Below are 21,158 nucleotides of genomic sequence, written 5' to 3' on the forward strand. Positions count from 1 at the left end.
CTTTTCGTTAGCCCCCACGTTCCTGCCCAGTGGGTGAGTACCATTAGTAGACAGCTGTTACATACTTTCCTCTTGAAGGATACTGGTAAGCTATCATTCATAATCTGAGAGTACTTGTCAAATGCATTCCATTCGAATCCGATTCTAGTTTTCCTTTCTTGGTCCGGGTCTGCAGCCATTACCTGTCCTGGGTAGACATATTCCCTTACTCATTCCAGTGCCTCACTACCTATTGCAAACTGCTATCCCTTTCAAAGGCTGTTGAACATTACTTTAGCCTTCCTCATATTAGTATTTAGGCTTACCGTTGTATTTTGCCCATCTAATTCATTAGTCATTTGTTGGAGTTCATCACCTGAGTTACTTAGCAAGGTAATATTGTCAGTGAATCACAGATTACTGAGGTATCTCTATCAATCCTCGTTAGCTGTTCCAAGTCCAGGTCTCTGAACACTTCCTCTAAGCAAGCTGTGAATAGTACTGGGGAGATCGTGTCTTCTTGCCTCACACCTTTTCTTTATGGGAATTTTGTTACTTTCTTTATGCAGAACTATGGTCGCTGTGCAGCCACTATACAGGGTGGCCAGTTTTTCTAGCATGGTATCCCTCCCGTCCTCCAACAAATCTGTAGTTATCTGATCCTTTCCAGCTGATTTTCCCATTTTCATAGTTTCTAATGCTTTTTTTGACCTCGTCGTTCGTCACTGGTGGAACGTCTGACTGTTTTTCTCTACCGCCAATCTCATTCCAGTCCTGACTACTTTAGCTACTGTAGAGGTCTGTATAGAACTCTTCGGCTACTTTGACTATCTTGTCCATATTAGTGATGACGTTGCCCGCCTTGTCCCTTATCGCATACATCTGGTTTTTGCCTATGCCCAATTTCTTCTTTACCACTTTAAGGCTTCCCCCATTCTTTACAGCATGCTCAATTTTCTCCATGTTATACTTCCTTATATCGGCCACCTTGCGCTTATTGATTAGCTTTGATATCTCGGCCAATTCACTCTGGTCTGTTGGATTGGAAGCTTTCATACTCTGGCGTTTCTTAATCATATCTTTCGTCTCCTTCAACAGCTTACCGGTATCCTCTCTAACTATCCTACCGTCTACTTCTACAGCGCACTCAGTAATGATATCTCTGAAGTTATTGTTCATTGCTTTTAGGATTAATGTAGCCATCCTCGGTTAGAGCTGACTATCTATTCTGTAGCGAGATCCAGAACTCTTCTGCCCTGCCCCTCACCACTAATTCGTTAATGGGTTTCTTTCTTACTAATATGTTGCGTTCCTTCTTCAGATTTAGGCTAATTCGGGACCTCACCATCCTGTGGTCACTGCATCGCACTTTCCCGATTACCTCTACATCCTGCACAACGGCGGGGGTTGAACACATTATGAAGTCTATTTCATTTTTAGTCTCTCCGTTAGGACTTTTCCATGTCCATTTCCGGTTCTTCCGTTTGCTGAAGAACGTTTGGTTGTGACACCTGAAAAGTTTGTGAAGACTTGAGGCGGTTTATAAACATGGGGAGGCCTGGGGAGGTGAGCTGACTTGGGAGGTGATCCCAGGAGCTCGTTGAGGAGGAGGACGGCTCTTCCTACTCGTGAGCGAATGTCAGTTTCCAATGGCGGCCTGTCCAGCGGAGCCAGGAATTCTTAGCACCCCCTGCTGCGTCACAGGTCTGACCGCCACCGTGGTCAGTTGTTCCGCAGCCGCTGGTGACTGAGGGCCGGGTTTTTATGGAACTAATCATGAGATGTTGCGGCCAATTACTGCACCAAGGTGGCCAACTCCTGTTCTGGTGAGGGAGTGCGTTGCCGGAGGTATTCACCGGCATCAGGTCGCACCCCAAACCTGTTTATGCAATTCCATCGGCACGCGAATTTTTCTTTCATCCGGTGGATAATTGCGCGGCGCCGGGATTTGAACCCCGGTCCTCTTGCATGCGAGGCGGATGTTCTGCCGCTACGTCACCGCTGCACTTTAGGCTAGAGGTAGGTTTTTATTTTAGCCTCAGCTTTGCTTTCCTCTCATGTAACTCAATGTCTGAAGAACCTCTGATGAGTGCAGGGATGTCACTGACTGCATTATTTGATGAGCTAAAAAGTAGATTTTTCTTTAGTGATCGTGTGCAACCTTGTTATGGTGTTCGATGTTTCAGGGAGGTCGACATTCTCACCTGCGTCACTGCGTTTTTCTTTCATTGCAGGGAGGGACCTGTTGCCATTATTATTTGTACAATGCCATTTACAACTTCCTTGAATTAGTCTGGCCTCTGTCTGAGTACAAAGCAATGTGCACTTTACTTACCTTGGAGAGGGTTCAGCATGTGCTAGTTGTGGATGCTTTGTATTGACTTTTTTTATGGCAGCTGTTTCAATATATATCTAGATTTGTTTTCACTTCTCATAAGCATGTAAAGAGAACACTGCTAATGTGGCAATGGGTGCTAGCCTTGCTTTTCAGTGTCTGAAAAAAAAAATTGAAGGTTCAAAATGATTGTTTGTTGTGCTACAGAAGTGCATTAAGTGCTGAAAAAGGTGCAGTGTGTCTGTGCTCTTTGTGCTAGCTTTGGTTGTAGTATTGTAATTTTTTGGGTCTTGGTCAGCTAGCGTGAGCTACTAAATTGTTGAAATTTGTATCATTTCATGTGTCGACGACATATTTTGAAGTCTTTTGTACTTTGTGTATGCGTATTTGTGTTATATCTTGTAAATTCTATCTTATACCAAGGGACCTGGGGGCTAAGATTGAACTCCTCAAGCCTGACGACCTTCGTCGGCAATTTCCTTGGCTGAATACTGAAGGTATCGCACTTGCATCACATGGTACGTAATCGGTGCACAAAAGATATTGGGAAGAATTAGTATCTTGCATGCCATAGGATTTGATATTGTCGTTATACTTTGCCATAAACGGTACTACTTAGTGCACTTAAATTTAAAAGCATATTTGCTAAGATTGTTTCCTAGTGCTGTTTTAAAGAGCAGAAATCTTGAAAAAGGTAATGACTGTTATCAGTAACACATCTTCACTTGCTTTCGGGTACTTTTCATTGGCCTGTCATCTGTAGGTCTACAAGTAATTTGCTGAGCCTCTTTGTATAGAAGAAAGCACAACGAAGACATATTGTCGAGTTTTAGTAGTGAGACATTATTTTTTTTTAATTTTACTTGTGTAGGGCACTCATGTATATTTATTTTCTATAGTATGCTGATGGCAATGTGAAAGGAGAAGACACTGTGTGCATGTTTCTTTGCTGAAACCTGTGGGGGTTTAAGGGGGAACGGTCTTCCGCCCCGCTCCTACTCCGCAGGTGCAGCGTCCTCGCTAGCGACCCGCGGAGGGGAACAAAGGGACAAAGGACGGGCACGACACATAGTTAATACTCGAATGCTATTTATTGCACTTGCAAATAATACAGAGCATGCCGGCTAGCTATACATCAACAAGGTTTTCCTTGGAAGGGCAAGGCTACGTAAGGAGGGCTTTTGACTCACCGGCTGGGGAATGGGGGTGCGATTTCGGCGGCGAACATTTGAACGCGCCGTGAATATGGCGGCCGGGATCTCCCGTGCGCGCCGCATTCTTCGGACGAAGCCGTACCACGGCGTTTGCCGCGGGAGGCGGCGAGAGCGTGCGTTATTTACCGGTCGCTTCGCCGTTGGGAACCAGAAGATGAGCGGTCGTGCACGACGGGTCCTCCCGTGTGCGCAGCGTACTCCGTGCCCGCTATCCCCCGGCATTTGCCGGGAGAGGCCGCGGGAGACGACCGCTCTCGCTGCCGGCTGGATCCAGAAGCTCTATCTCGTCTTCTCGCGGGAACCCGCGTAGACGTCTTGGTGGCGCACTCATCGCTGGTCTCCTTCCCCCAAGGGGAGGTATTTACCTCCTCTCCCAGCCGGCGCTGCCATGAAGCTCGTTGGGGTGGTGGTGGTCGGTCGCGGCGAAGGGAGAGGAAACTGGTTTTCCACAAACCATAGGCCAGCTGCCATACATCTTGTGTAAGCAGGCATCCATTTTCCCATTCATGAATTGATGGCCAGCCCAGGCTAGCATTGTTGTGCATATAATGCTGGCTAACCTCTCAACTTCTCTTCCGTTTCTCCCAGCTGCTGTGCATAGCATTTTATTCACTGCACTCTCTTAGGTGCCACTGTAAAAGCTTGATTAGCATAGGCATGTTTACTGTCCTTGATTTGAAGGGTCATGACAGCTAGTATTTGAACATAAACTTATTGCACTTGACTCCACAACGTCAAACTATAGTTCTTTGAAATTTAAGCTCATTTGGTATAGTAGATATTTGGATAAGTAATTTTGTAGATTCTTTTCAAAACAGCTTGCAGGCCATGATGTCACGATCAAAGCTCAATAATGTTAACAGTTGCGGAACTTCCTATAGGGCCCTAGTATGTATCAAAAACGAAGGCACAAGTTGGGCAAAGTCCAGGTGTCTACAGGTAGTGCCAACACCATGCGGTCATTAAAGTAAAGTGTGTCCAGATTGTAAACTTCAGAATTGTGGATAAATGGAGTACCATCTGGCAGCAATATCAGTTGAAAAGAAGCAGTAGCAAAAATGTTTGGACACCCATAGAGGTAATCAGAATATAAACAAAAAAAAGTAAACTGCTTTTCAGAGGGCTGGGACAATAATGGCGAACAGCCAGTTCTAGACTACAAAACAATCTGTAAGTACCCAAAAAGTTCATACTAACTACTGAATTTTTGGAGCCGAGTTCTCCATCTGGTATGGTCAGAGAGCCCTGGTCTTAATGGCATATCAACCCCATGTTGTCTGCTATTCGGTATTTGCTGCTTATAGATGCTAGCATTTATGCCATAGATAATGGCCACTCAGAAAGCTTTGCTTTAGTAAAAAGAGCTTGTCTATAGATTTTTTTTCTCTCAGAAGCTTCAGCTTAGTATGTGAGCTTAGTGATTCTTGGAGAACTGGCCTTTTCCAGGCTTCCATTTAGAGACTGTTGAGGAAATTGAAATTGATGGGCTCATGCTGTATTAATTACACATACATTTAGAAGCATATTATTCGTATGTTGTGGGTGTGGGCTCATTTTAACAGCCGAATGCTCCTGCGTATGAAAAGTAACACGTCCTGTGTTTGCTTCCACCAATGTGTGCCGTGAAAGAAGCTCTTCAGTTCTCCCCAGTTCTTTATCCAAGCAAAATTAAAGAAAAAATCTCGACTAAGTACTAGGCAATGCTATAGTACACCTTGTGGCATTACAGAAGCAGAGACAACTGTTGAAGGAGGTGGCTTGCTTGCTGAGGCTTGAGAAGGTGCATACGTCTGTGTGTGTATGTATGTTAGTCGAACATACATTATCTTCATCTGGAAAAACCCTTTTGCAAAAAGATAGTGCCCAGTATCTTTGTTTAAATAGAGGGTGTATACAAGTGGATGTACATGCTCATTTGCATAGCATAAAATACATTCTGTGTATCAAAAACATTCTCTTTTTCACAGTAGTTGTAGCTTTGTTTGTTTACACACCACAACAGCACTGCATGGAGTTCCGCGGATGGTCATTGAACGACTTTGGCAAGAGAGAAACTGAGACAGAAACTGAGACAGAAGCTGATGCTTGTTGGCGGTGGACTTCTTCCACGATTGGCACATAAAGTAGGGGCATGGAAATAATGGAATTTACAAATAGTTTCTGCACAGAATCTACTGTAACGGTAACAAGCCACTGCCAGAGTGAAACCGAGCACAAGCGGCATTATACTGTGTTATGTTCTTTCTTTTGCAATGATTTGGGGGCAGTTCTGGTAATGCCAGCATTCATACTACATTGTGCAGTGCGTAGCCCTTTCATTCAACACTGAGTGCGACAAGAACATGACAGTCAGGTTTTTAAACAAGCTTCTACTTTAATTTCGTCTCGCTGCCTGATCATTTAACTCCTACATTTTATCATTTTTAATGCATCTGGATGAGAAGCCCAAGGATTTAAAAAAAAAAAAAAAAGTGTCCAGCGTTGTGTTTTGTTCCGAGAAGAGCAACTTGCCACCAGTTGGCAGGTGGCAGTGGAGAGAAGGAAATTCCCCCCCCCCCCCCCCACACTCCTTTCACTTAAGAAGAGAGGCAGGAAGGTGGCTGCCATGGGGAGAACCCCCCAAGAATATAATTTTGAAAAATTTGTAATGGCTAGCAATAACTAAATGAAAAGGACCAAGAGTGACTAAGATTGCTGAAGAGGTTGAAGATGTACATGGCAAAATATATAAGGAAATGAGAAGGTAAGAAGTATAACAAAAGCAATTAAAGGCAACGAGATGTAATGCTAACACATTATCATGGCAAAATGATAAGTGCCTACACGGTTTTTGTTGTGGTGGTAGTGCTTCCTTATGACCATATGTCAGGTAAACATTAGTACTGGAGCTGCTTCTGCCTCCAAAGGATGACTATAAACTCTGGGTCACTTTTTATCAGACTTTAATGATTTATTTAATCACAGATAACTGCAGCTCCCAAAGGCATTATTGCAGGGGGTGCGTACAACGAAATCGAGAATCGCAAGTGCTTTAGTCAGGTGATGAGACATTCAAACAACACATAGAACAGCCATAATATGCAGCAAAATTAGACACACACATGTACATTAAATTACACACAAACACATACACACAGTATAGAAAATAAGTAATGGATTACAATTAAATATTTTATCTGAATTTAATTTATCTGAAATGTAACCGATATTGGTGGTTAATTACAGCCTCCAAAGGAACTGAACATTTACAAAGTAATCGCTTACCATTGTGTTACTTTTGTAGAGATAGCCAGGCAGGGGCGACCGCGGCCACATTTATTTGAGGAGAAGCTGAAGAGGTGACGACGGCAGCGTCCGGCTGAGGCGAAGGTCGCGAGCGTTCCTAAGCTCTCGTGCCGGCGCTCCTTCCTTCTCTTCGGCACGTGCCGGACGCATGCTACGCGAGTCGCTACAGGGCTCCTCCCCTAGACGATTGGTCGAAAAAAAAAAAGAAAAAGGAAAAGAAACTCGCAGTCTAAGCAAAAGGCACTGCTCTAAAAAAAACTATTAAGAAGGCTATACACATAAGTACACGTTAAGTTCGCGTCCAAGTCTTAGTCCAAGGGGCAAGCAGGTTTCATCAATGGCTGTTCAGGAGGTCGGGGCTGAGTAAAACGTAGCGGTAGAGGAAGCGGGACTGTTGAGCGTGCGGCAGCACATTGAATCCTCCGCTTGTTAGAACTGAAGTTGTTACCGGAAAAGTTAGGACGCTGCGCGCGTATCCAAGATCTGATGCAATTGAGCAGGCTGTGTCTCTCATGGAAGTTTGGTAGGCTGAGTCGCTTCCGCCTGCTGCGAAGATCAGCTGACAAAGACTGATTTTGAACGAGGCGGGCTAGTTGTGGTAAGTTCACCAGGGTGTCGGTGGTGCATGCGACGACGCTGAAGGCAGGCTTTGTGCTCACAAACGAACTGGCCGAATGGATGCTGCAAAGCACTGCGGCGAGCCAGTTTTGGGGAAGGAACGTGACGAAGAGCTATGTACCATCCTAAGCTTGCAGCACGAGAGGGCGAAATTAACCGTGATGAAGACAGCGGCTGTGGGCTGCGATGTACATACGCACGGGTCACTTGCGGTAGGCGTAAGCTGACGTGTTGTTGCTGCCTGATAGGGGCTTGGAAAAGCGGGAGGTGCATAACAAATGCAGAATGAGTGGCCATAGGCTGTGTGACACGAACCAGAGATGTTGCGTCGCATAGCGCGTGGTGTTCGAACGAGGCGGCTGCGGAGCCCACTGATGCGCAATTGCGATGGAGGGTGATTGCAGACGGTGAGCAGGACGCTTAGTGCGAGAAATCGAGGCACGTGCTGAAGTCCAGTGCTGCTGCCTCACACGACTCGCATGCCAGCACTTGAATGACGGCAAAGCTTGCCACTTGTATAATGGGAGTGTGAGTGACGGCACAGGAAGACGGAACAGCTGAGGCTGCGCTTACTGTGTCGTAGACGATAGATACGTGTAGAAGAGTAGCCGGGTCGGATGCGCTAGGCAGGAGTGGCAGGGAGCTGGCTGTAGACAGCTGCGGCGCGCTGTGCCCCGAGGATGCAGCCGTAGACGAGAGTGATGCTGGTGAGGTTGTGGATGCTTGCGGCGGTGAAAGCGGGTCTACCACGTCGTAAAGCGGCAGCAGGCAGTAGCTTTCGCTGAAGTACACCAGGACGGCATCACGCAGCTCATCGTATGGCCGGCAACTCGAGGCAGGGCAGGCAAGCCGGCAGAGGATGTCAGGTGGTAAGATTTCGGAGAGGACTGCGTGCTTGAACTGCTGGATGGTGATGCTGTTCTGGTACATTGCAGCCTCCAGTTGAGCGAACCACCCGCCGACGCCTGCAGGCCAGAACATCGAAAGCGGGGGGTCGAAAGCTGGGCCTTGCCAATATGCCATCCTAGGACGCCACTCGGGTGAAAACACTGTTCTCCAGGTCACCACAAATGTAGAGATCGCCAGGCAGGGGTGACCGCGGCCACATTTATTTGAGGAGAAGCTGAAGAGGTGACGACGGCAGCGTCCGGCCGAGTCGAAGGTCGTGAGCGTTCCTAAGCTCTCGTGCCGGCGCTGCTTCCTTCTCTTCGGCACGTGCTGGGCGCATGCCACGCGAGTCGCTACACTTTCATTCCAGCATCTAATGCCATGATACAAATTTTTTTTACTACAATAAACTATTGTGGCTAGCTTGATATTTTGTAACATTAATATTCAAGAGGAGTGGGATTTTAAATTTGTTGTCACAAATATTTTGACATTTCCTCGTGGAGATATCAGCATCCACAGTGAACAATTTCTCAATCTATGGACACCTTGCACACCAGCTTGTATTTGAACAGTGCTTCAAAGCTATAGGTGGATGCTACTTAACTCTTTCGCTACCACGGGAAAAAGGGCAGTTTTTACTAGGTGCAAGGAAATATTTTTTGGCGACTAGACACTAATGCCTTATTTACATTGTTTAGTATCAAAATGTAGCTAAGAGAATCTCCTACTTAATAACATAAGCGTTACATATATATTCATTACACTAGTAGTGAAAAAATGTTTATAATTCAAAAATTTATACAGTGAGGGTATCATTCTTCTTGAAAAAACAGCAAAACTTAAAGAATATCAGGAGTAAAAAATTTTGAAGATATACATTTTGTAGCTAATTATGTGACAAAAAGATGGTACAATTGTCGGAGGGTATTGTGCAAAACTGTTCTTTCGGTAAAAAAAAAAATGTTAGCGGGGTGTGTAGCATGCCATTGTCCAAAGCAGTCCCTCGTAGGGATGAAACACAAATACACACCACAGGGCTGACAGAAAACTCCAGTCTTCCTTTCAACTTTGCTTCTTTTATAGCAAAGCTTGCAGTTACGGCGCTTTTCATGCACCTGGGGCTTGTGCTCCGACTTCTTTGGAGGAGGGAGAGGGTGAACATGTCTGTCGTCCATTCCAAAAATCTGGTTGACCAGTCAACTCGGAATGTGAGCTGGTCAAAGCCACTCTTTCTGGTGAGCTCCTCTATCACAGGGTGATGTTGCCTATGTCCTTGGAATATGATAAAGCTGTTGACGACAGCAATGTCTATACAGTGAAAAAACAGTGTCTTCCACCACCTGACACACTTCATCAACACATTATAAGAACCAATAAGCTGATCGGACTTATCAACACCAAGCATGCCATTATTGTAGTCCTCTATCAAGAGCGGCTTCCTGATGGGGATCTTTGTCCATCGGTCTCTTTGCTTTACTTTTCGCATTGCAGTGATGTGACTATTGGCAGTGTGTGCTGTGCTCATCATGTTTACAGCGCGCTTGTCTTTCCACTGCAAATACAGCACATCATGGCACCGCAGCCAGCGAATGTCCCCTCGAGTTGCTCTTTTCTCCCAAGTGGTGTCTTTCAACTGGGAGGGAAATCCCCGACGATCTTTGTGCGTTGTTCCACAAGAGAGAGTTTTCCTCTCAAGGAGATGTTCAAAGAGGGAGGTGGACGTGTAGAAGTTGTCAAGGTAGATAATGTAGCCTTGATCTAAATATGCATCACACAGGTGGGGTTACAACGTCATAAGCTAGACCCTTTGAGCTGGGTGTTTCTTGCTTCCCGGTGTAAACACTGAATTGCACAGTGTAGCCTGGGCTTGAGTCTGTAAGGACCCACAGCTTGTACCCCAATTTGACCCCCTTATCACGAATATACTGCCGAATTCCCGATCGTCCTTTTGATTTAACCATTCGTTCGTCCACGCACAAATTTCGGTATGGCTGAAAATGCTGACGTGACACATCATTCATATGCTGCAGTAGATGTGCGATCCTGTGCAGCTTTCCATCGCGGATGGGGTCGGTCTTCACCGGGCCCATGACACTGTGAAAGGCAAGGAACACAAAAAATCGGCTCCTGGGCATAATCTTAGAAGGAATGAGGCCCGAAAATAACTCTGAGGTATTCCAGTATAGATGGAGGCGAGGAAGTTCCACAATTCCCATGTAGATCAGGATTCCTATGCACTGCATCACTTCGTCGGGACCAAAATTTTTCCATGAGCTGTCCTTTTCTGCATACGACTGTCTCTCTAAAATATGCGTCCATGCATATTTGTTTGTATTATCGCACATCGTGTTGATCAGCTCAGCGGTGAAGAATAGTTTGAAGACATCGAGGGCCCGCACGAAGCGTCGTGCGTCACTCCCGACTGCGCCGCCAACTGCGACTCCCGGGTTTCGCTTCGGTAAAAACTGCACGCGCTTCACAGTTGCTTTCAAGGAATCACGTCCGTATGACGTTGAGACCCTGAAAATAAATACCACAGCTGTGAGCACATGCTCCGCCGCTCATAACTATTTATTAGTAACCGAAATATGCGCCGCGCATAGAGCCCACACTCACCCGCTGGATGTTCCAGCTTGACTTGACACATCCTCCTCATCGGTGCTGAAATCAGACATGCCCACATCTTCTGGCTCACTACTGCTGACTGAATCTGTAAAATCAGCTCCCGAAGCACTCGATTGGCGAGAAACACTACGTCTTCTAGAAGCGCCCGTGCCCGATGACGACGCCATGATCGAAGCGTGCGCTCGGCAACCCGAAACTTTCGCGGCACGTGGAGAAGCGCTGCAAAGCGAAAAACCAACAAAACAAGGCGGAGCACGTTGTTTGTTTCCCACTTTATAACCTAGATGGCACTAGGTGCCCGCAAACCGCGCGAGCGCGTGAGAGCGCGAAAATTTGAACCGTCGATCAGATTGATCGATTTGAATAGGCGCGGTAGCGAAAGAGTTAACGAAAAACTGATGAATGCCCCTCAAAGGAGGCTCTTCAGCCAGCAATGTTTGGTCAGCCTGTGAGCTCACTCAAACTCACTCACATGTGCTCAAATGCTCAAGTTCATTGAACTCTTGAACTCTATCAGTCTAGGCTCACAACTTAGTTGAGACTTTTCTGAAATCAACCACTCATTGTGACTCATGACTAAGCTGGGCACACTCATTCAACTCTCGACTCATCTCTACTTACCCACTCTTTGCGCTCACTCACTCGTTTAGACTCACTTGCTCATTTTGACTCACCCACTCAACTCACCCTCACTGATTTAAATTCACTCAGTCATCCTGACTCGCATTTGTTTCAGCGAGTTGAGCGATTTGTTTAGCCCAAGTGATGCCAACCGAGGGAATCTTCGGACAGGAGGCTACATTTTCGTGCTTCAAGTAGTATAGTTGATTGTCTTAAGTAATGTAAGTGGAATCCATGATTTTTCCTCCTCTCCACTGTCAGAAGATCGGGAAAGATGTACACTTCGTGAAAACACAGGTCATGATCCGAGCCTGAGCCCAACTAAAGTCCGAACTTGTGACTCGGAGTGTGATGTGAACATGAGTCAGGGCTCACAAACTTTGATCTTAATCTGAATGTGACTCCGAACTCACTCATGGTTTTGATCAAGGTCTTAACGCGAGTCCAGACCTGCTCACAATTCTGAATGTCTGCACTCGCTCGCAACTTAGATTATCTGAATACGAGTTTGCGTGAGCATGAGTGAGTTGCCTCATGAGTGATTCTGCCAACCTTCGGGTATGAGGCTCGCTCACAATAGTGGAATTTGATGGCACAGGCTCCTTTCCTAATCAGACTGAGCAGCAGGCCGGGCCGTGGCTTGGCTTCTACCTATATAACTGGTGCTAAGCATGGATGTGTCGGACCAGTGGAAGTGGTGGGAGACCTCTTGAGACATGGGGGCATGGGAGGGAGATCTTGTGTGGTGATCTTGTGCAGACTGCTGGTGCAGGTCCAGGAGCAAGTCGTGTAATTGTGATTGAGTCAAGGCTAAACTGCCTTCTAAAAGACGTTCACTTAATAAGCCAGTGGGCCACGGCCTGCAGAGGATGTGGGGAAGAGGCAACGCGTTGGCACCAGTATGCATACCGCAAGAAGGGATTCGACTCCTCCCAACACTGTGCCTTTTCCCAATAGGTGGGAGGAGTGAAAATGGAATGAGAGAAAGAGGTGCCCTAGGGGAAGGCTATGGAGTAGTTTCGACCACCTGGGGATCTTTAACTTGCATTGACATCACACAGCACATGGATGCCTCTCCGTTTCGCCTCCTTCGAGACTCAGCCACACTCCTTTACTGCACTCCTCTCGTGTTTGTTTTGTTTCGAGAGACTGAAGTAGGCTTTGAACCTTCGTGCTTTTAAAAAGCCCCGCAAAACTGTGTCTAGCCAGGCCAGGACTATTGTCCGGCCATTCTTTTTTGGGTGTGGTCATAGGTTTCGTGACCCCCATTTGAGAAGCACTGACCTATATGAAGAAACTGGTGGGTACTCATGCCACTGGAGCGAGTGCTGAACTGTTGGCCCAGTGCCTATGTCGTCAGCTTCTAGTTCGACTGGCACTGGATTTGGTTACCAATGCCATTGGGTGCGAACCAGTTCTCTAAAGAATACAAGGTGTCTCCAAGTGGGGTGCTAGGTTTTTATGGGGCGAAATGCTTGGAAAAAAGGCATTTGGCCAACCCACCCTCACTGGCAGAAACCTGGTAATTTTAACCTGCCTCCGTGGGATGGCGTCGCTGTGAGTACACCGTGCCTAATTGGTTTTAAAAGGTATTCTCGAATTGATGTCAGTAACATTTGTTTTGGTTATTTGGGGGTACCAATAGAGGCTTTACAAAAGTTAGCACCATCTAGTGAAAGAAACAGAAACTGTGTGCGGCGGCCATGTTTTGTTCAGTCCGCCCGCGCCTCCCATAGAGTACGCTGTCAATGTGCACCTTCGTAGGACCCGTGCATGCACCGAAAGGTGCATTGGAATGCTCACAAGCGATTGTTTCATTTTTTAACATCACAGCAGTCGCTGTTAGCTCCAAGCTCTATTCGGAATGATGCCAGCATGTTGTTGCGTGCCCTTCTGCAGCCAGCGCACCGTCATAGACTCGCACGGAATCAAGGTACACGTGTGTATGCGACCATTCGTTTGCAGCCCTAATCGGCTTTACAAGGGTCACTTGCATCATGTAAATCATTACTGCACGTCCCTCTGACTGGGAGCTAGCTCACAGAATGTGCTATCACCTAAAACAGCAAGGTTGTTTTGCGCGCTATGGAGTCTTGTGAACTTGAAGGATAAGCTTATGCTGTGATGGAGGACACGGGAGAAGGAGCAATGCATGTATAACGAACGCTATTGTACAAATGCGTTCTCTGCATGAAAAAGTTTGTACGTAGGTTGCATTTACCATTGTGTATTGGATTTAAGACACGGGCATGATTACCGAAACTACTTTTCACAGTCGTACGAAATGGTAGTGCTTGGTGCAGAGACGAATACGGTTGTCTAGTGCGCCCGAGGTGCGTGTTTCACGCTGCAAAAGCAAGCGGCTGCCAAACCCGCGGCGTCTAGAAAAGCAGGAAAAGATGACATCCCACTAGTGTGTTGTAACATGCTCACATGCAGCCCGTTTCGACCGGTCCACGTCCAGAGCGCGCAGCTCAGATTTTATACCTGCCAGCACGGCCGAGAAAATAACAAAGCGTGCGCTTCACTTTTGCGTGTTTTTTCGAGTCACCCGATGGTTCGCTAATTCACAGCTACCTGAAATTCACTGGAATTTTTAAATATGTCGATTTCTTGTTTATTCCCTCTGTCAGAAAGTGAACGTTTGAAGCCGTAATCTCATATGAAAGCGCTGACATTGGAAGCTTTGAGGAACTCGGAGGAGGAGGAACTCGGCTGAAACGAAAAGAAATTTGAAAAGTCAACTCACATTACTGCGAAGTGTTTGTGCTTTGTGCAACTGGCTGTGTTCATAAAATGAGATGTATATTATATCATATCGTTATAGAAAAATTAGGGGGTCACTTAAGCTCCACCGTTAAAGGTATAACGCGATAGTGTCTCTCTCTCATACACACACACGCACAATGTTTTCTTTCTTCATGTGTTATATTTTAGCTCTTTTATTTATTTATTTTATTTACCGAATACTGCAGGGCCTAACTGGGCCCTAGCAGGAGGGGCGAAAAGAATACAATGCAGTGAAATATGAATTCATCAAAAGTAACATACTACACACAAGTGTAGTATGTTATATGTTGTTATGTGTGTTATATTTCTATGTTATGTATGTTATGTTATATTTCTATCATTCCTTTACTTATTTTTATTTTATTTGACGTTTTATATTTTTTTACACCAATACGCATGCGTCAGCAACAATCGGCTTTCCATTCTGAGCAATTTAACACTTTTGAACACATTCTTCAATTATTTCAATTAATCAATTATACATTCTAAATTTTCTTCCTTAGCATCACCAAGCACTGGTTTTTCATTCTGACACCTTTAAACCCTTACTTTCCAATTTTCTCTTTTTTTCGTTTCTTTATTGCATCAGTTGATCAATTAATTACAAAGATTTTATTAACTCGTCATCGCCTATCGCACACCAATCATTATTCAATCACTGGAAGCACAAATTACCATGGCAATTTTTTTTTTACGCAGCCTCCGATTATTTCAGAGACTGATGCCAACTACTGCATCGACGGCATGGGCAAGAAAGTGCTAAGCGCCAGTCCAACTTACGTCAAGTTACGCACGATCCTTTTATCATAAAATAAAATGCATCCTCGCTCATTTCATCAACCAAGTATCTTCCAGTGGGATGAGCGACGGTGATTGCACAAACCAAGCAAACAAACTCGCGATTATCTTTCATAGGCGTTTAAGTAAACAGCAAAGATGCACAGACAAAAAAGAATCTACATTGCAAAACTCTGGATACTGTACCTGGATAGGGATGACGCTGTGGATTGCCGAGGGTCCCATGCACGACTCGTAGAGCAATTTGTAACTGCGCTCGGCAGCGCGGCCGGTGGGCCCCGCCGCGTCTCGGCTGTCAAAATATGCTTCTAGGCGTCGCTAACAGAAACCACCAGGGACCGAAGAGAGGTCCAAGCACAGCACACTAGGTTAAAACGTGAAAAGCGCGAACAGAAGGGTGAGCGCTGACGGACGGACACAAGCGAACGGATGGAGCGAACAAAATATGGCGGCCAGCGCGAGATCAGTGTGCCGCTCACGGTTGTCAGACGTACTTTTGTAAACCCTCTATTGCCAAGAAAAGTAGATGTAGTGTGGAAGCAGATTAGAATTTTGAAGCTTGAAAATTTGAAAAGTGAAATACAACAATGAAGCAGTGATTATCAGAGGTGGGCAAATGCCCTCATTTTGGCCTTTCCTCCCTCACCCTCACTAATAATTTCCTTGTCCTTCCTCACCCTCAGCCTCATGTTCAGCAGTTTTAGTATTCCAGTTATTTTTTATTGTTTTCTATCTATGGCAATGTGTTTGTGTTGAAGTAGGCGCAAACTATTCTCTGCGTCCACTTTCGGCAGTGTCAAGCTGTGGTGATCATTTGTGCTTAGTTATCCAAGTTCCTCAAAGCTAACAATATACTTAAGAAAATGACGGGGGCTGCATTTATGCTGTGTCAATTCACTGGCAAGAGCCATCTGGTACTTGTTCCGACAGCTTGACAGTGTAATGTGTACTGCGCAGGGAAACCAAGAGCTGTCAAAAGTGCAAAGTACAATTCTGACAGTGCCCTAAGCAGCCAGTCAAAGGTGAAACTGCAAGGATGAAGGAGAATAGCCACTGCAATAGTTAACCGGCAAACCTGCCCACCGTTTCACACTCCGTAAGTTTGAAGGAGATAGTGTGACAAACTACTTCACACCACAGGAAGAAGGAAAAGATTCGAACTTCAGGCATGAGGCATATACAACATACTAGACAACAAAACAATGTAAGCTAATTCAAGTAACCGCAAAATGCTATCACACAGAAGCGTAAATTTGAGGGGGTCAGACCCCCCCTGACCCTCGATCGCTTCGCTTGGGGGCGTGGGAGGTGGGGGGGGGGGGGTGACATAGCATGAGAGCCTGGGGCTATGCACTACAGTTTTAGACATGTATGTACAGGTGCAGACATAAGTAAACGAAGCACGCTTTTCTGTTCAAATTTAAATCTTGCCTTCGGCACTGGAGATGAGAAAATAATATTTGTCCAAGTGAAAGGCCACTGGCGTCTACTACCGGTGTACACATACCACGAGTGCCAGTTTCAATTATGCAAAGCATGAAAATTTTTAGAAGTATATAGCATTATCCGTTTACTTTTGTCTGCACCGGTACATCATGGTGTCATTTGGGAGACTCCGTGTAAAAAAGCAAAGTGGCTTTTTGGGCGAGTTTGTTGGACATTATGTTGAAACAGCGCTAGAAACACAGGCAGCTAGACAAACAGGGCAGTGTGTGTTTGTCTTTCTATCTGTCCGTGTTTTTTGTCTTTCTGTCAGTCTGTGTTTCTAGCGCTGTTTGAACATAATGTAAAAAAGCTGTTGTATGGACATGACACAGCAGGTACCACCAACGCTGTGCTCCGATCACATCAGACTTCCTCAGGAATATACAGAAAACGCAAAGCGAAACGCGTAACTCAGTTGCGCTTTTAACGAACGCCGCCTCAGTGCATGGGGCCAAGATCGTCTTTTTATTTATTTTCAATTCCTATTTAAGTTACACGAGAGCAAAACAAGACAGCTTCTAACTAGAGCAGCACAACATGCAAGGTGAACAAGCCAGCATTTCGTGCATAGGGTTTATTGGGGTTATGCGAAAAATGAACAGAAATAAAATCTTGCTTGTTTTGCAAACACGACAAAAATTGCATCAGACGTTGAACTGCGGTTTTTGTTATTAGGGCTTTTATCAGCACAAATTCACTGCTACTTGTTTATTTTCCATTGGTTTTGTTGCGAATTGCGATTTACACAGCTTATGAAAGCTCTTATTTTCTAGCCGTGCCGCCCAGACAGTCAAGAAACACCTTCTGATGCATCGGCTACTCATGCAGGCTACTCCGGACGGGGGAAAAAAACAAAAAAAAACTTGTCAGCGTGGCAGCAAATGAAATCACCCCACCTCGGTCTTTCGTGTTTAATGTTTCTTCTGCGCGTCCCCTCTCTTTTGTGCGCGCTTTTTTTTTTTTTCTGGACCGGCGTTTCTCTGAATGGCAAAGAAACATTAGCAGTTAGAAATGGCGATCCTGAGTACTTCGCCGGTCCCATCGTGTTCAATGAGACTGGAAACGACATCGCTCTCGGTGACTCACTGCAGCTAGGGTTGTTTTTACTTTTCTTCAGCACGAGCGTCGGAGCAATTTTGTGGCTTTTGTTCCTGCTTCTTCACTGTTTCTAGTGTTTTTCCTTTCCCTTCGAAGCCTAACAGTAGCGCCTCTTCTATTACATCTGTTTTCTCGGGCTGTTTATCAGGCCCAGTGGACGAGAAAGTGTGTGGTCACCCGTGCCTTTAGTGTTGCCACAAACTACGCTTTTTGTGGAACATTTGCCCTCGCCCCTCAAGCTCTGTATCTTTCCCTCCCTCACCTCATCGCCTTTGCTCACCCTCACCTCACAGTCAAATCCTCACGAGGTGAGGGTGAGGGGACGCCCTCATGAGGGTTCACCCTTGTATTATCCCTCATATTTTTTCATTTTTAAGGTACTGAGCTTGCTTGAAACCGGATCTGCGTGAAATAAATTAAATCATAATGGGTAAATTCCATGCGATTGTTCATATATACTAGTCTTGCACATCATTACAAAGAAGAAAACATGAAACGAAAATTTTTTTGTCTCTTTCTTTAAAAAATAAGCTTGAAGAAGTACATTGCTAATTTGGTTTATTAAAAACGTTTACATCTATACTGTGGAAAAATAAAAATAAAAGGTGGCTACACCCTTGGAAGTTAAGATGGTCAGCGCTAGCTGGCTCTGTTACATTTGTTTTAAGTGCTGCTGCCATGCATGAGCGTGGGATTATGCTTCTGTTTTAAATAAGTTACCATGAGTGCTTTTTGGTTTGTAAATGTATTGGCACAGACGTAAGCATTTTATCGTACTGTATGTGAGGGGGCAGCATCTGGAGAGTGTTTGTCCTCTGTTCGACCTGCCACACATCTGTCGCTCTGACCTCCTTCCTGTATGCATTGCTCAGGGGCAGGGGACAACACTTTGCCTGTACTGGATCGATGATTCTCCTGCAAATGCGATCTGTGTTCCATGGCACCGCTGGCAGCTTTTACCATAGCTGCTGCGGCTGCTGCTGGGCAAGCACACAGGATGCCATTTCAGGATGTTATCTTGAGCTGCCTTTCAAGGCATTTAGCACTATCTTGTGTCCACATGTCTTTGCTGATAACAACAAAACTAGCATGAGGCAGCAGCTGTGTGCATGAAACAACCTCATTGTCACAAACTCTGGATGGTCGCAATGATGACTGCTTCTACTACAGCTATACAGAGGCCACGAACCCTGCTTTGATAGCTGGTGCTGTAAAAGTGCTGCTTCCTTATTACAGTAGTCCCTTGCAGCACTACCACGGCTGTGATGAGGGCAGAGGTAACATTATGACGCTGGGGGCGTGGTGCCAGTATAAAATGGCCATATGGGCATATAAGAAAGGGCTCCTTAGAGTTAACATGCATCTAACTCTTATTTCAAGTCATAATGTACGCTAGCATTACGCGCACACTGTGCATGCACAGGCCATGTTTGGTGTGTGCGACTTTTTCATGCGCTAATGTGTCATTTTCAGCATGGTGTACTTTGAAGCAAGGTCCTTCACTTCAGAGTGAGAGCGTCATTGTTACCACATTTGTCAGTACCTTCACTGGTCATAAATGAGGCTTCAAGCTTTCGTTTCATCTCATCTCACCTACAGAAAGATCTGAATGGTAAATTTGTTTAGGCCTAAAGAATGTCGGTTTGTTGACCAAAATTGTTTGCATTTCGAAAACCAGATGGTGCCACAAGGGTAATGTGCCGTTGCGTCTTTGTTTGCTGCACTGAACTAAAGGGGCATATGGGACAAACAGCGTTGTGTCATGCAAAAATATTTGGAGGACAAGGGATGCCACAATGTTTTAATCATTGCCAATTATTCTGGTTAAATTGATTCCTCATATGCTCCTGACACAAGTTCAAAAAGAACGATTGAAATTCCAGCATAAATACGAAAATTATTACACGTAGGAGATCAAAATAAAAATACTGCAAAAATGCGTTTCATTTGGCATTTCACTCACACAGTGCTGACAATAGGCGGTACCAGCCACAACCGCGCCTTATACATGTGAAGTGGAAGCTTGCCTCCAATTGTCACACCAGGGCAGGCCGCAGTGGCACATTTTGATGAAGTCATCCCCCATACGCAACCTAGACAGGGCAGGGGCAAGACGCTCAACGAAACTAGCTACCCCCACATATCTTTGTTGGTGGGATAAACTCGCCAGCTCTTCACAGCCTCACCTCTTGTTTGACCTTTCTCTTCACATTTTTTGCTGGAGTGTGTCTACTAGCTTGTCTCATTTTTTCGCCGCCTTCTCGGTGTGGCTTGTGCTTCATGCAGCACTCACCTTCACGAAAGCTTCACAAAACCTAAAGTGTCGCCCCTGGAGGGGCATTTTTGGCTTTTGCTTGCTTTCACAACTATTTTTCAGATTTTGTCCTCTTTGAAACTTGTTGCAGAGCTTGCACGCATCATGTTTTAAACCCAGTTCTCGAGTGCAAAAAAAAAGAGGTAAATCTAGATGCCCAACCAATCTGGAAGCCAGTGCCTAATTTGGCTGCCACCTCATTGCCGCTCCTGAAAATCACCGCTGCGATCATACTCCAACATCTCGAAATGACTATTTCTGGATAAGGTTATAACTAGGCTGCATACTTTTTTCCGGTGTTTATTTTTCAAAAATTCTGCAGATGTTTTTCAGCTTTGTATACTTCCTTAACATCGGTGTTTTTTGGCAAATTGCATGTTATTGTGCCAGTGGGGTTATCACACAGTAGCCCACCGTCAACAGGGTTGTGCCAAGGAGTTGGTAACGCAGCGCTCGTCACCCGTTTCGTGAACGAGGGCTGTCAGCTCCCTGGGCGGTAGCGATGAATCCGAGTCGGCTTTGGTGAGATGAAGAAAAGGCTTTATACACTATTTACATGCATTTACACAACAAGATCGGCTCTGTGGCCGAAAGCTAACATAGCCATACGCGACTGTTCTCGCGCAGCGACGACCGGGGAGATTCCGCCGCGTCCGCACTGTCAGGGGCGAACTGCTCCCGATGGACGCTAGTGACGAACTCACACTCGGAGTCTCGAATGGAAGCACTTGAGACTCCGTCGCCGAGAACCGTTGACGTTCAAAATGGTCCAATCCGACGGCAGCACTTTCGCAGGGCCAATGGGAGAGCTTGCTGCGCTCTCGCTTCAAATATGCCGCGGGGCGAGAAGGGGTTCACCGTCAGGGCCACGGCGCGCCGTGCTGTCTGGACGTTCAGCGCATGTTGAAACACGTCGCTTCTGTCCCTTTGGTACGGCTCGCCTCCAGTGCATTGGTGCTTTGCAGAGAAGTATCCAAAGTTTGTGAAGGAGGCGTTCGCCGAAGAAGTTTGGCGTCCGGCTGAATTTCTAGGCGGCTTTGGCCAGGCACAACAGCACCCCCGCCATCAGACAATGCGCCGGGAAGACGAGCTGCTCGCATGTGGC

General features: G+C 45.8%; 1 protein-coding gene and 1 pseudogene across 1 annotated transcript in view; one reads left to right on the forward strand and one right to left on the reverse strand.

Moving 5' to 3' along the window:
- The window catches only part of LOC146202830 (FAD-dependent oxidoreductase domain-containing protein 1-like), an 87,072-nt gene that overhangs the window by 9,121 nt on the left and 56,793 nt on the right, over nt 1-21,158 (forward strand). The window contains exon 4 of the mRNA XM_084588365.1: nt 2,738-2,832. Within this exon, the coding sequence (XP_084444491.1) occupies nt 2,738-2,832 (95 nt within the window). The remainder of the gene's footprint in view (nt 1-2,737; nt 2,833-21,158) is intronic.
- Nucleotides 10,340-11,114, reverse strand: LOC146202831 (uncharacterized; annotated as a pseudogene).

Source organism: Amblyomma maculatum, chromosome 1 (assembly GCF_055883805.1).
Source record: "Amblyomma maculatum isolate TAMU_Amacu chromosome 1, ASM5588380v1, whole genome shotgun sequence".
Taxonomy (NCBI): Eukaryota; Metazoa; Arthropoda; class Arachnida; order Ixodida; family Ixodidae; genus Amblyomma; species Amblyomma maculatum.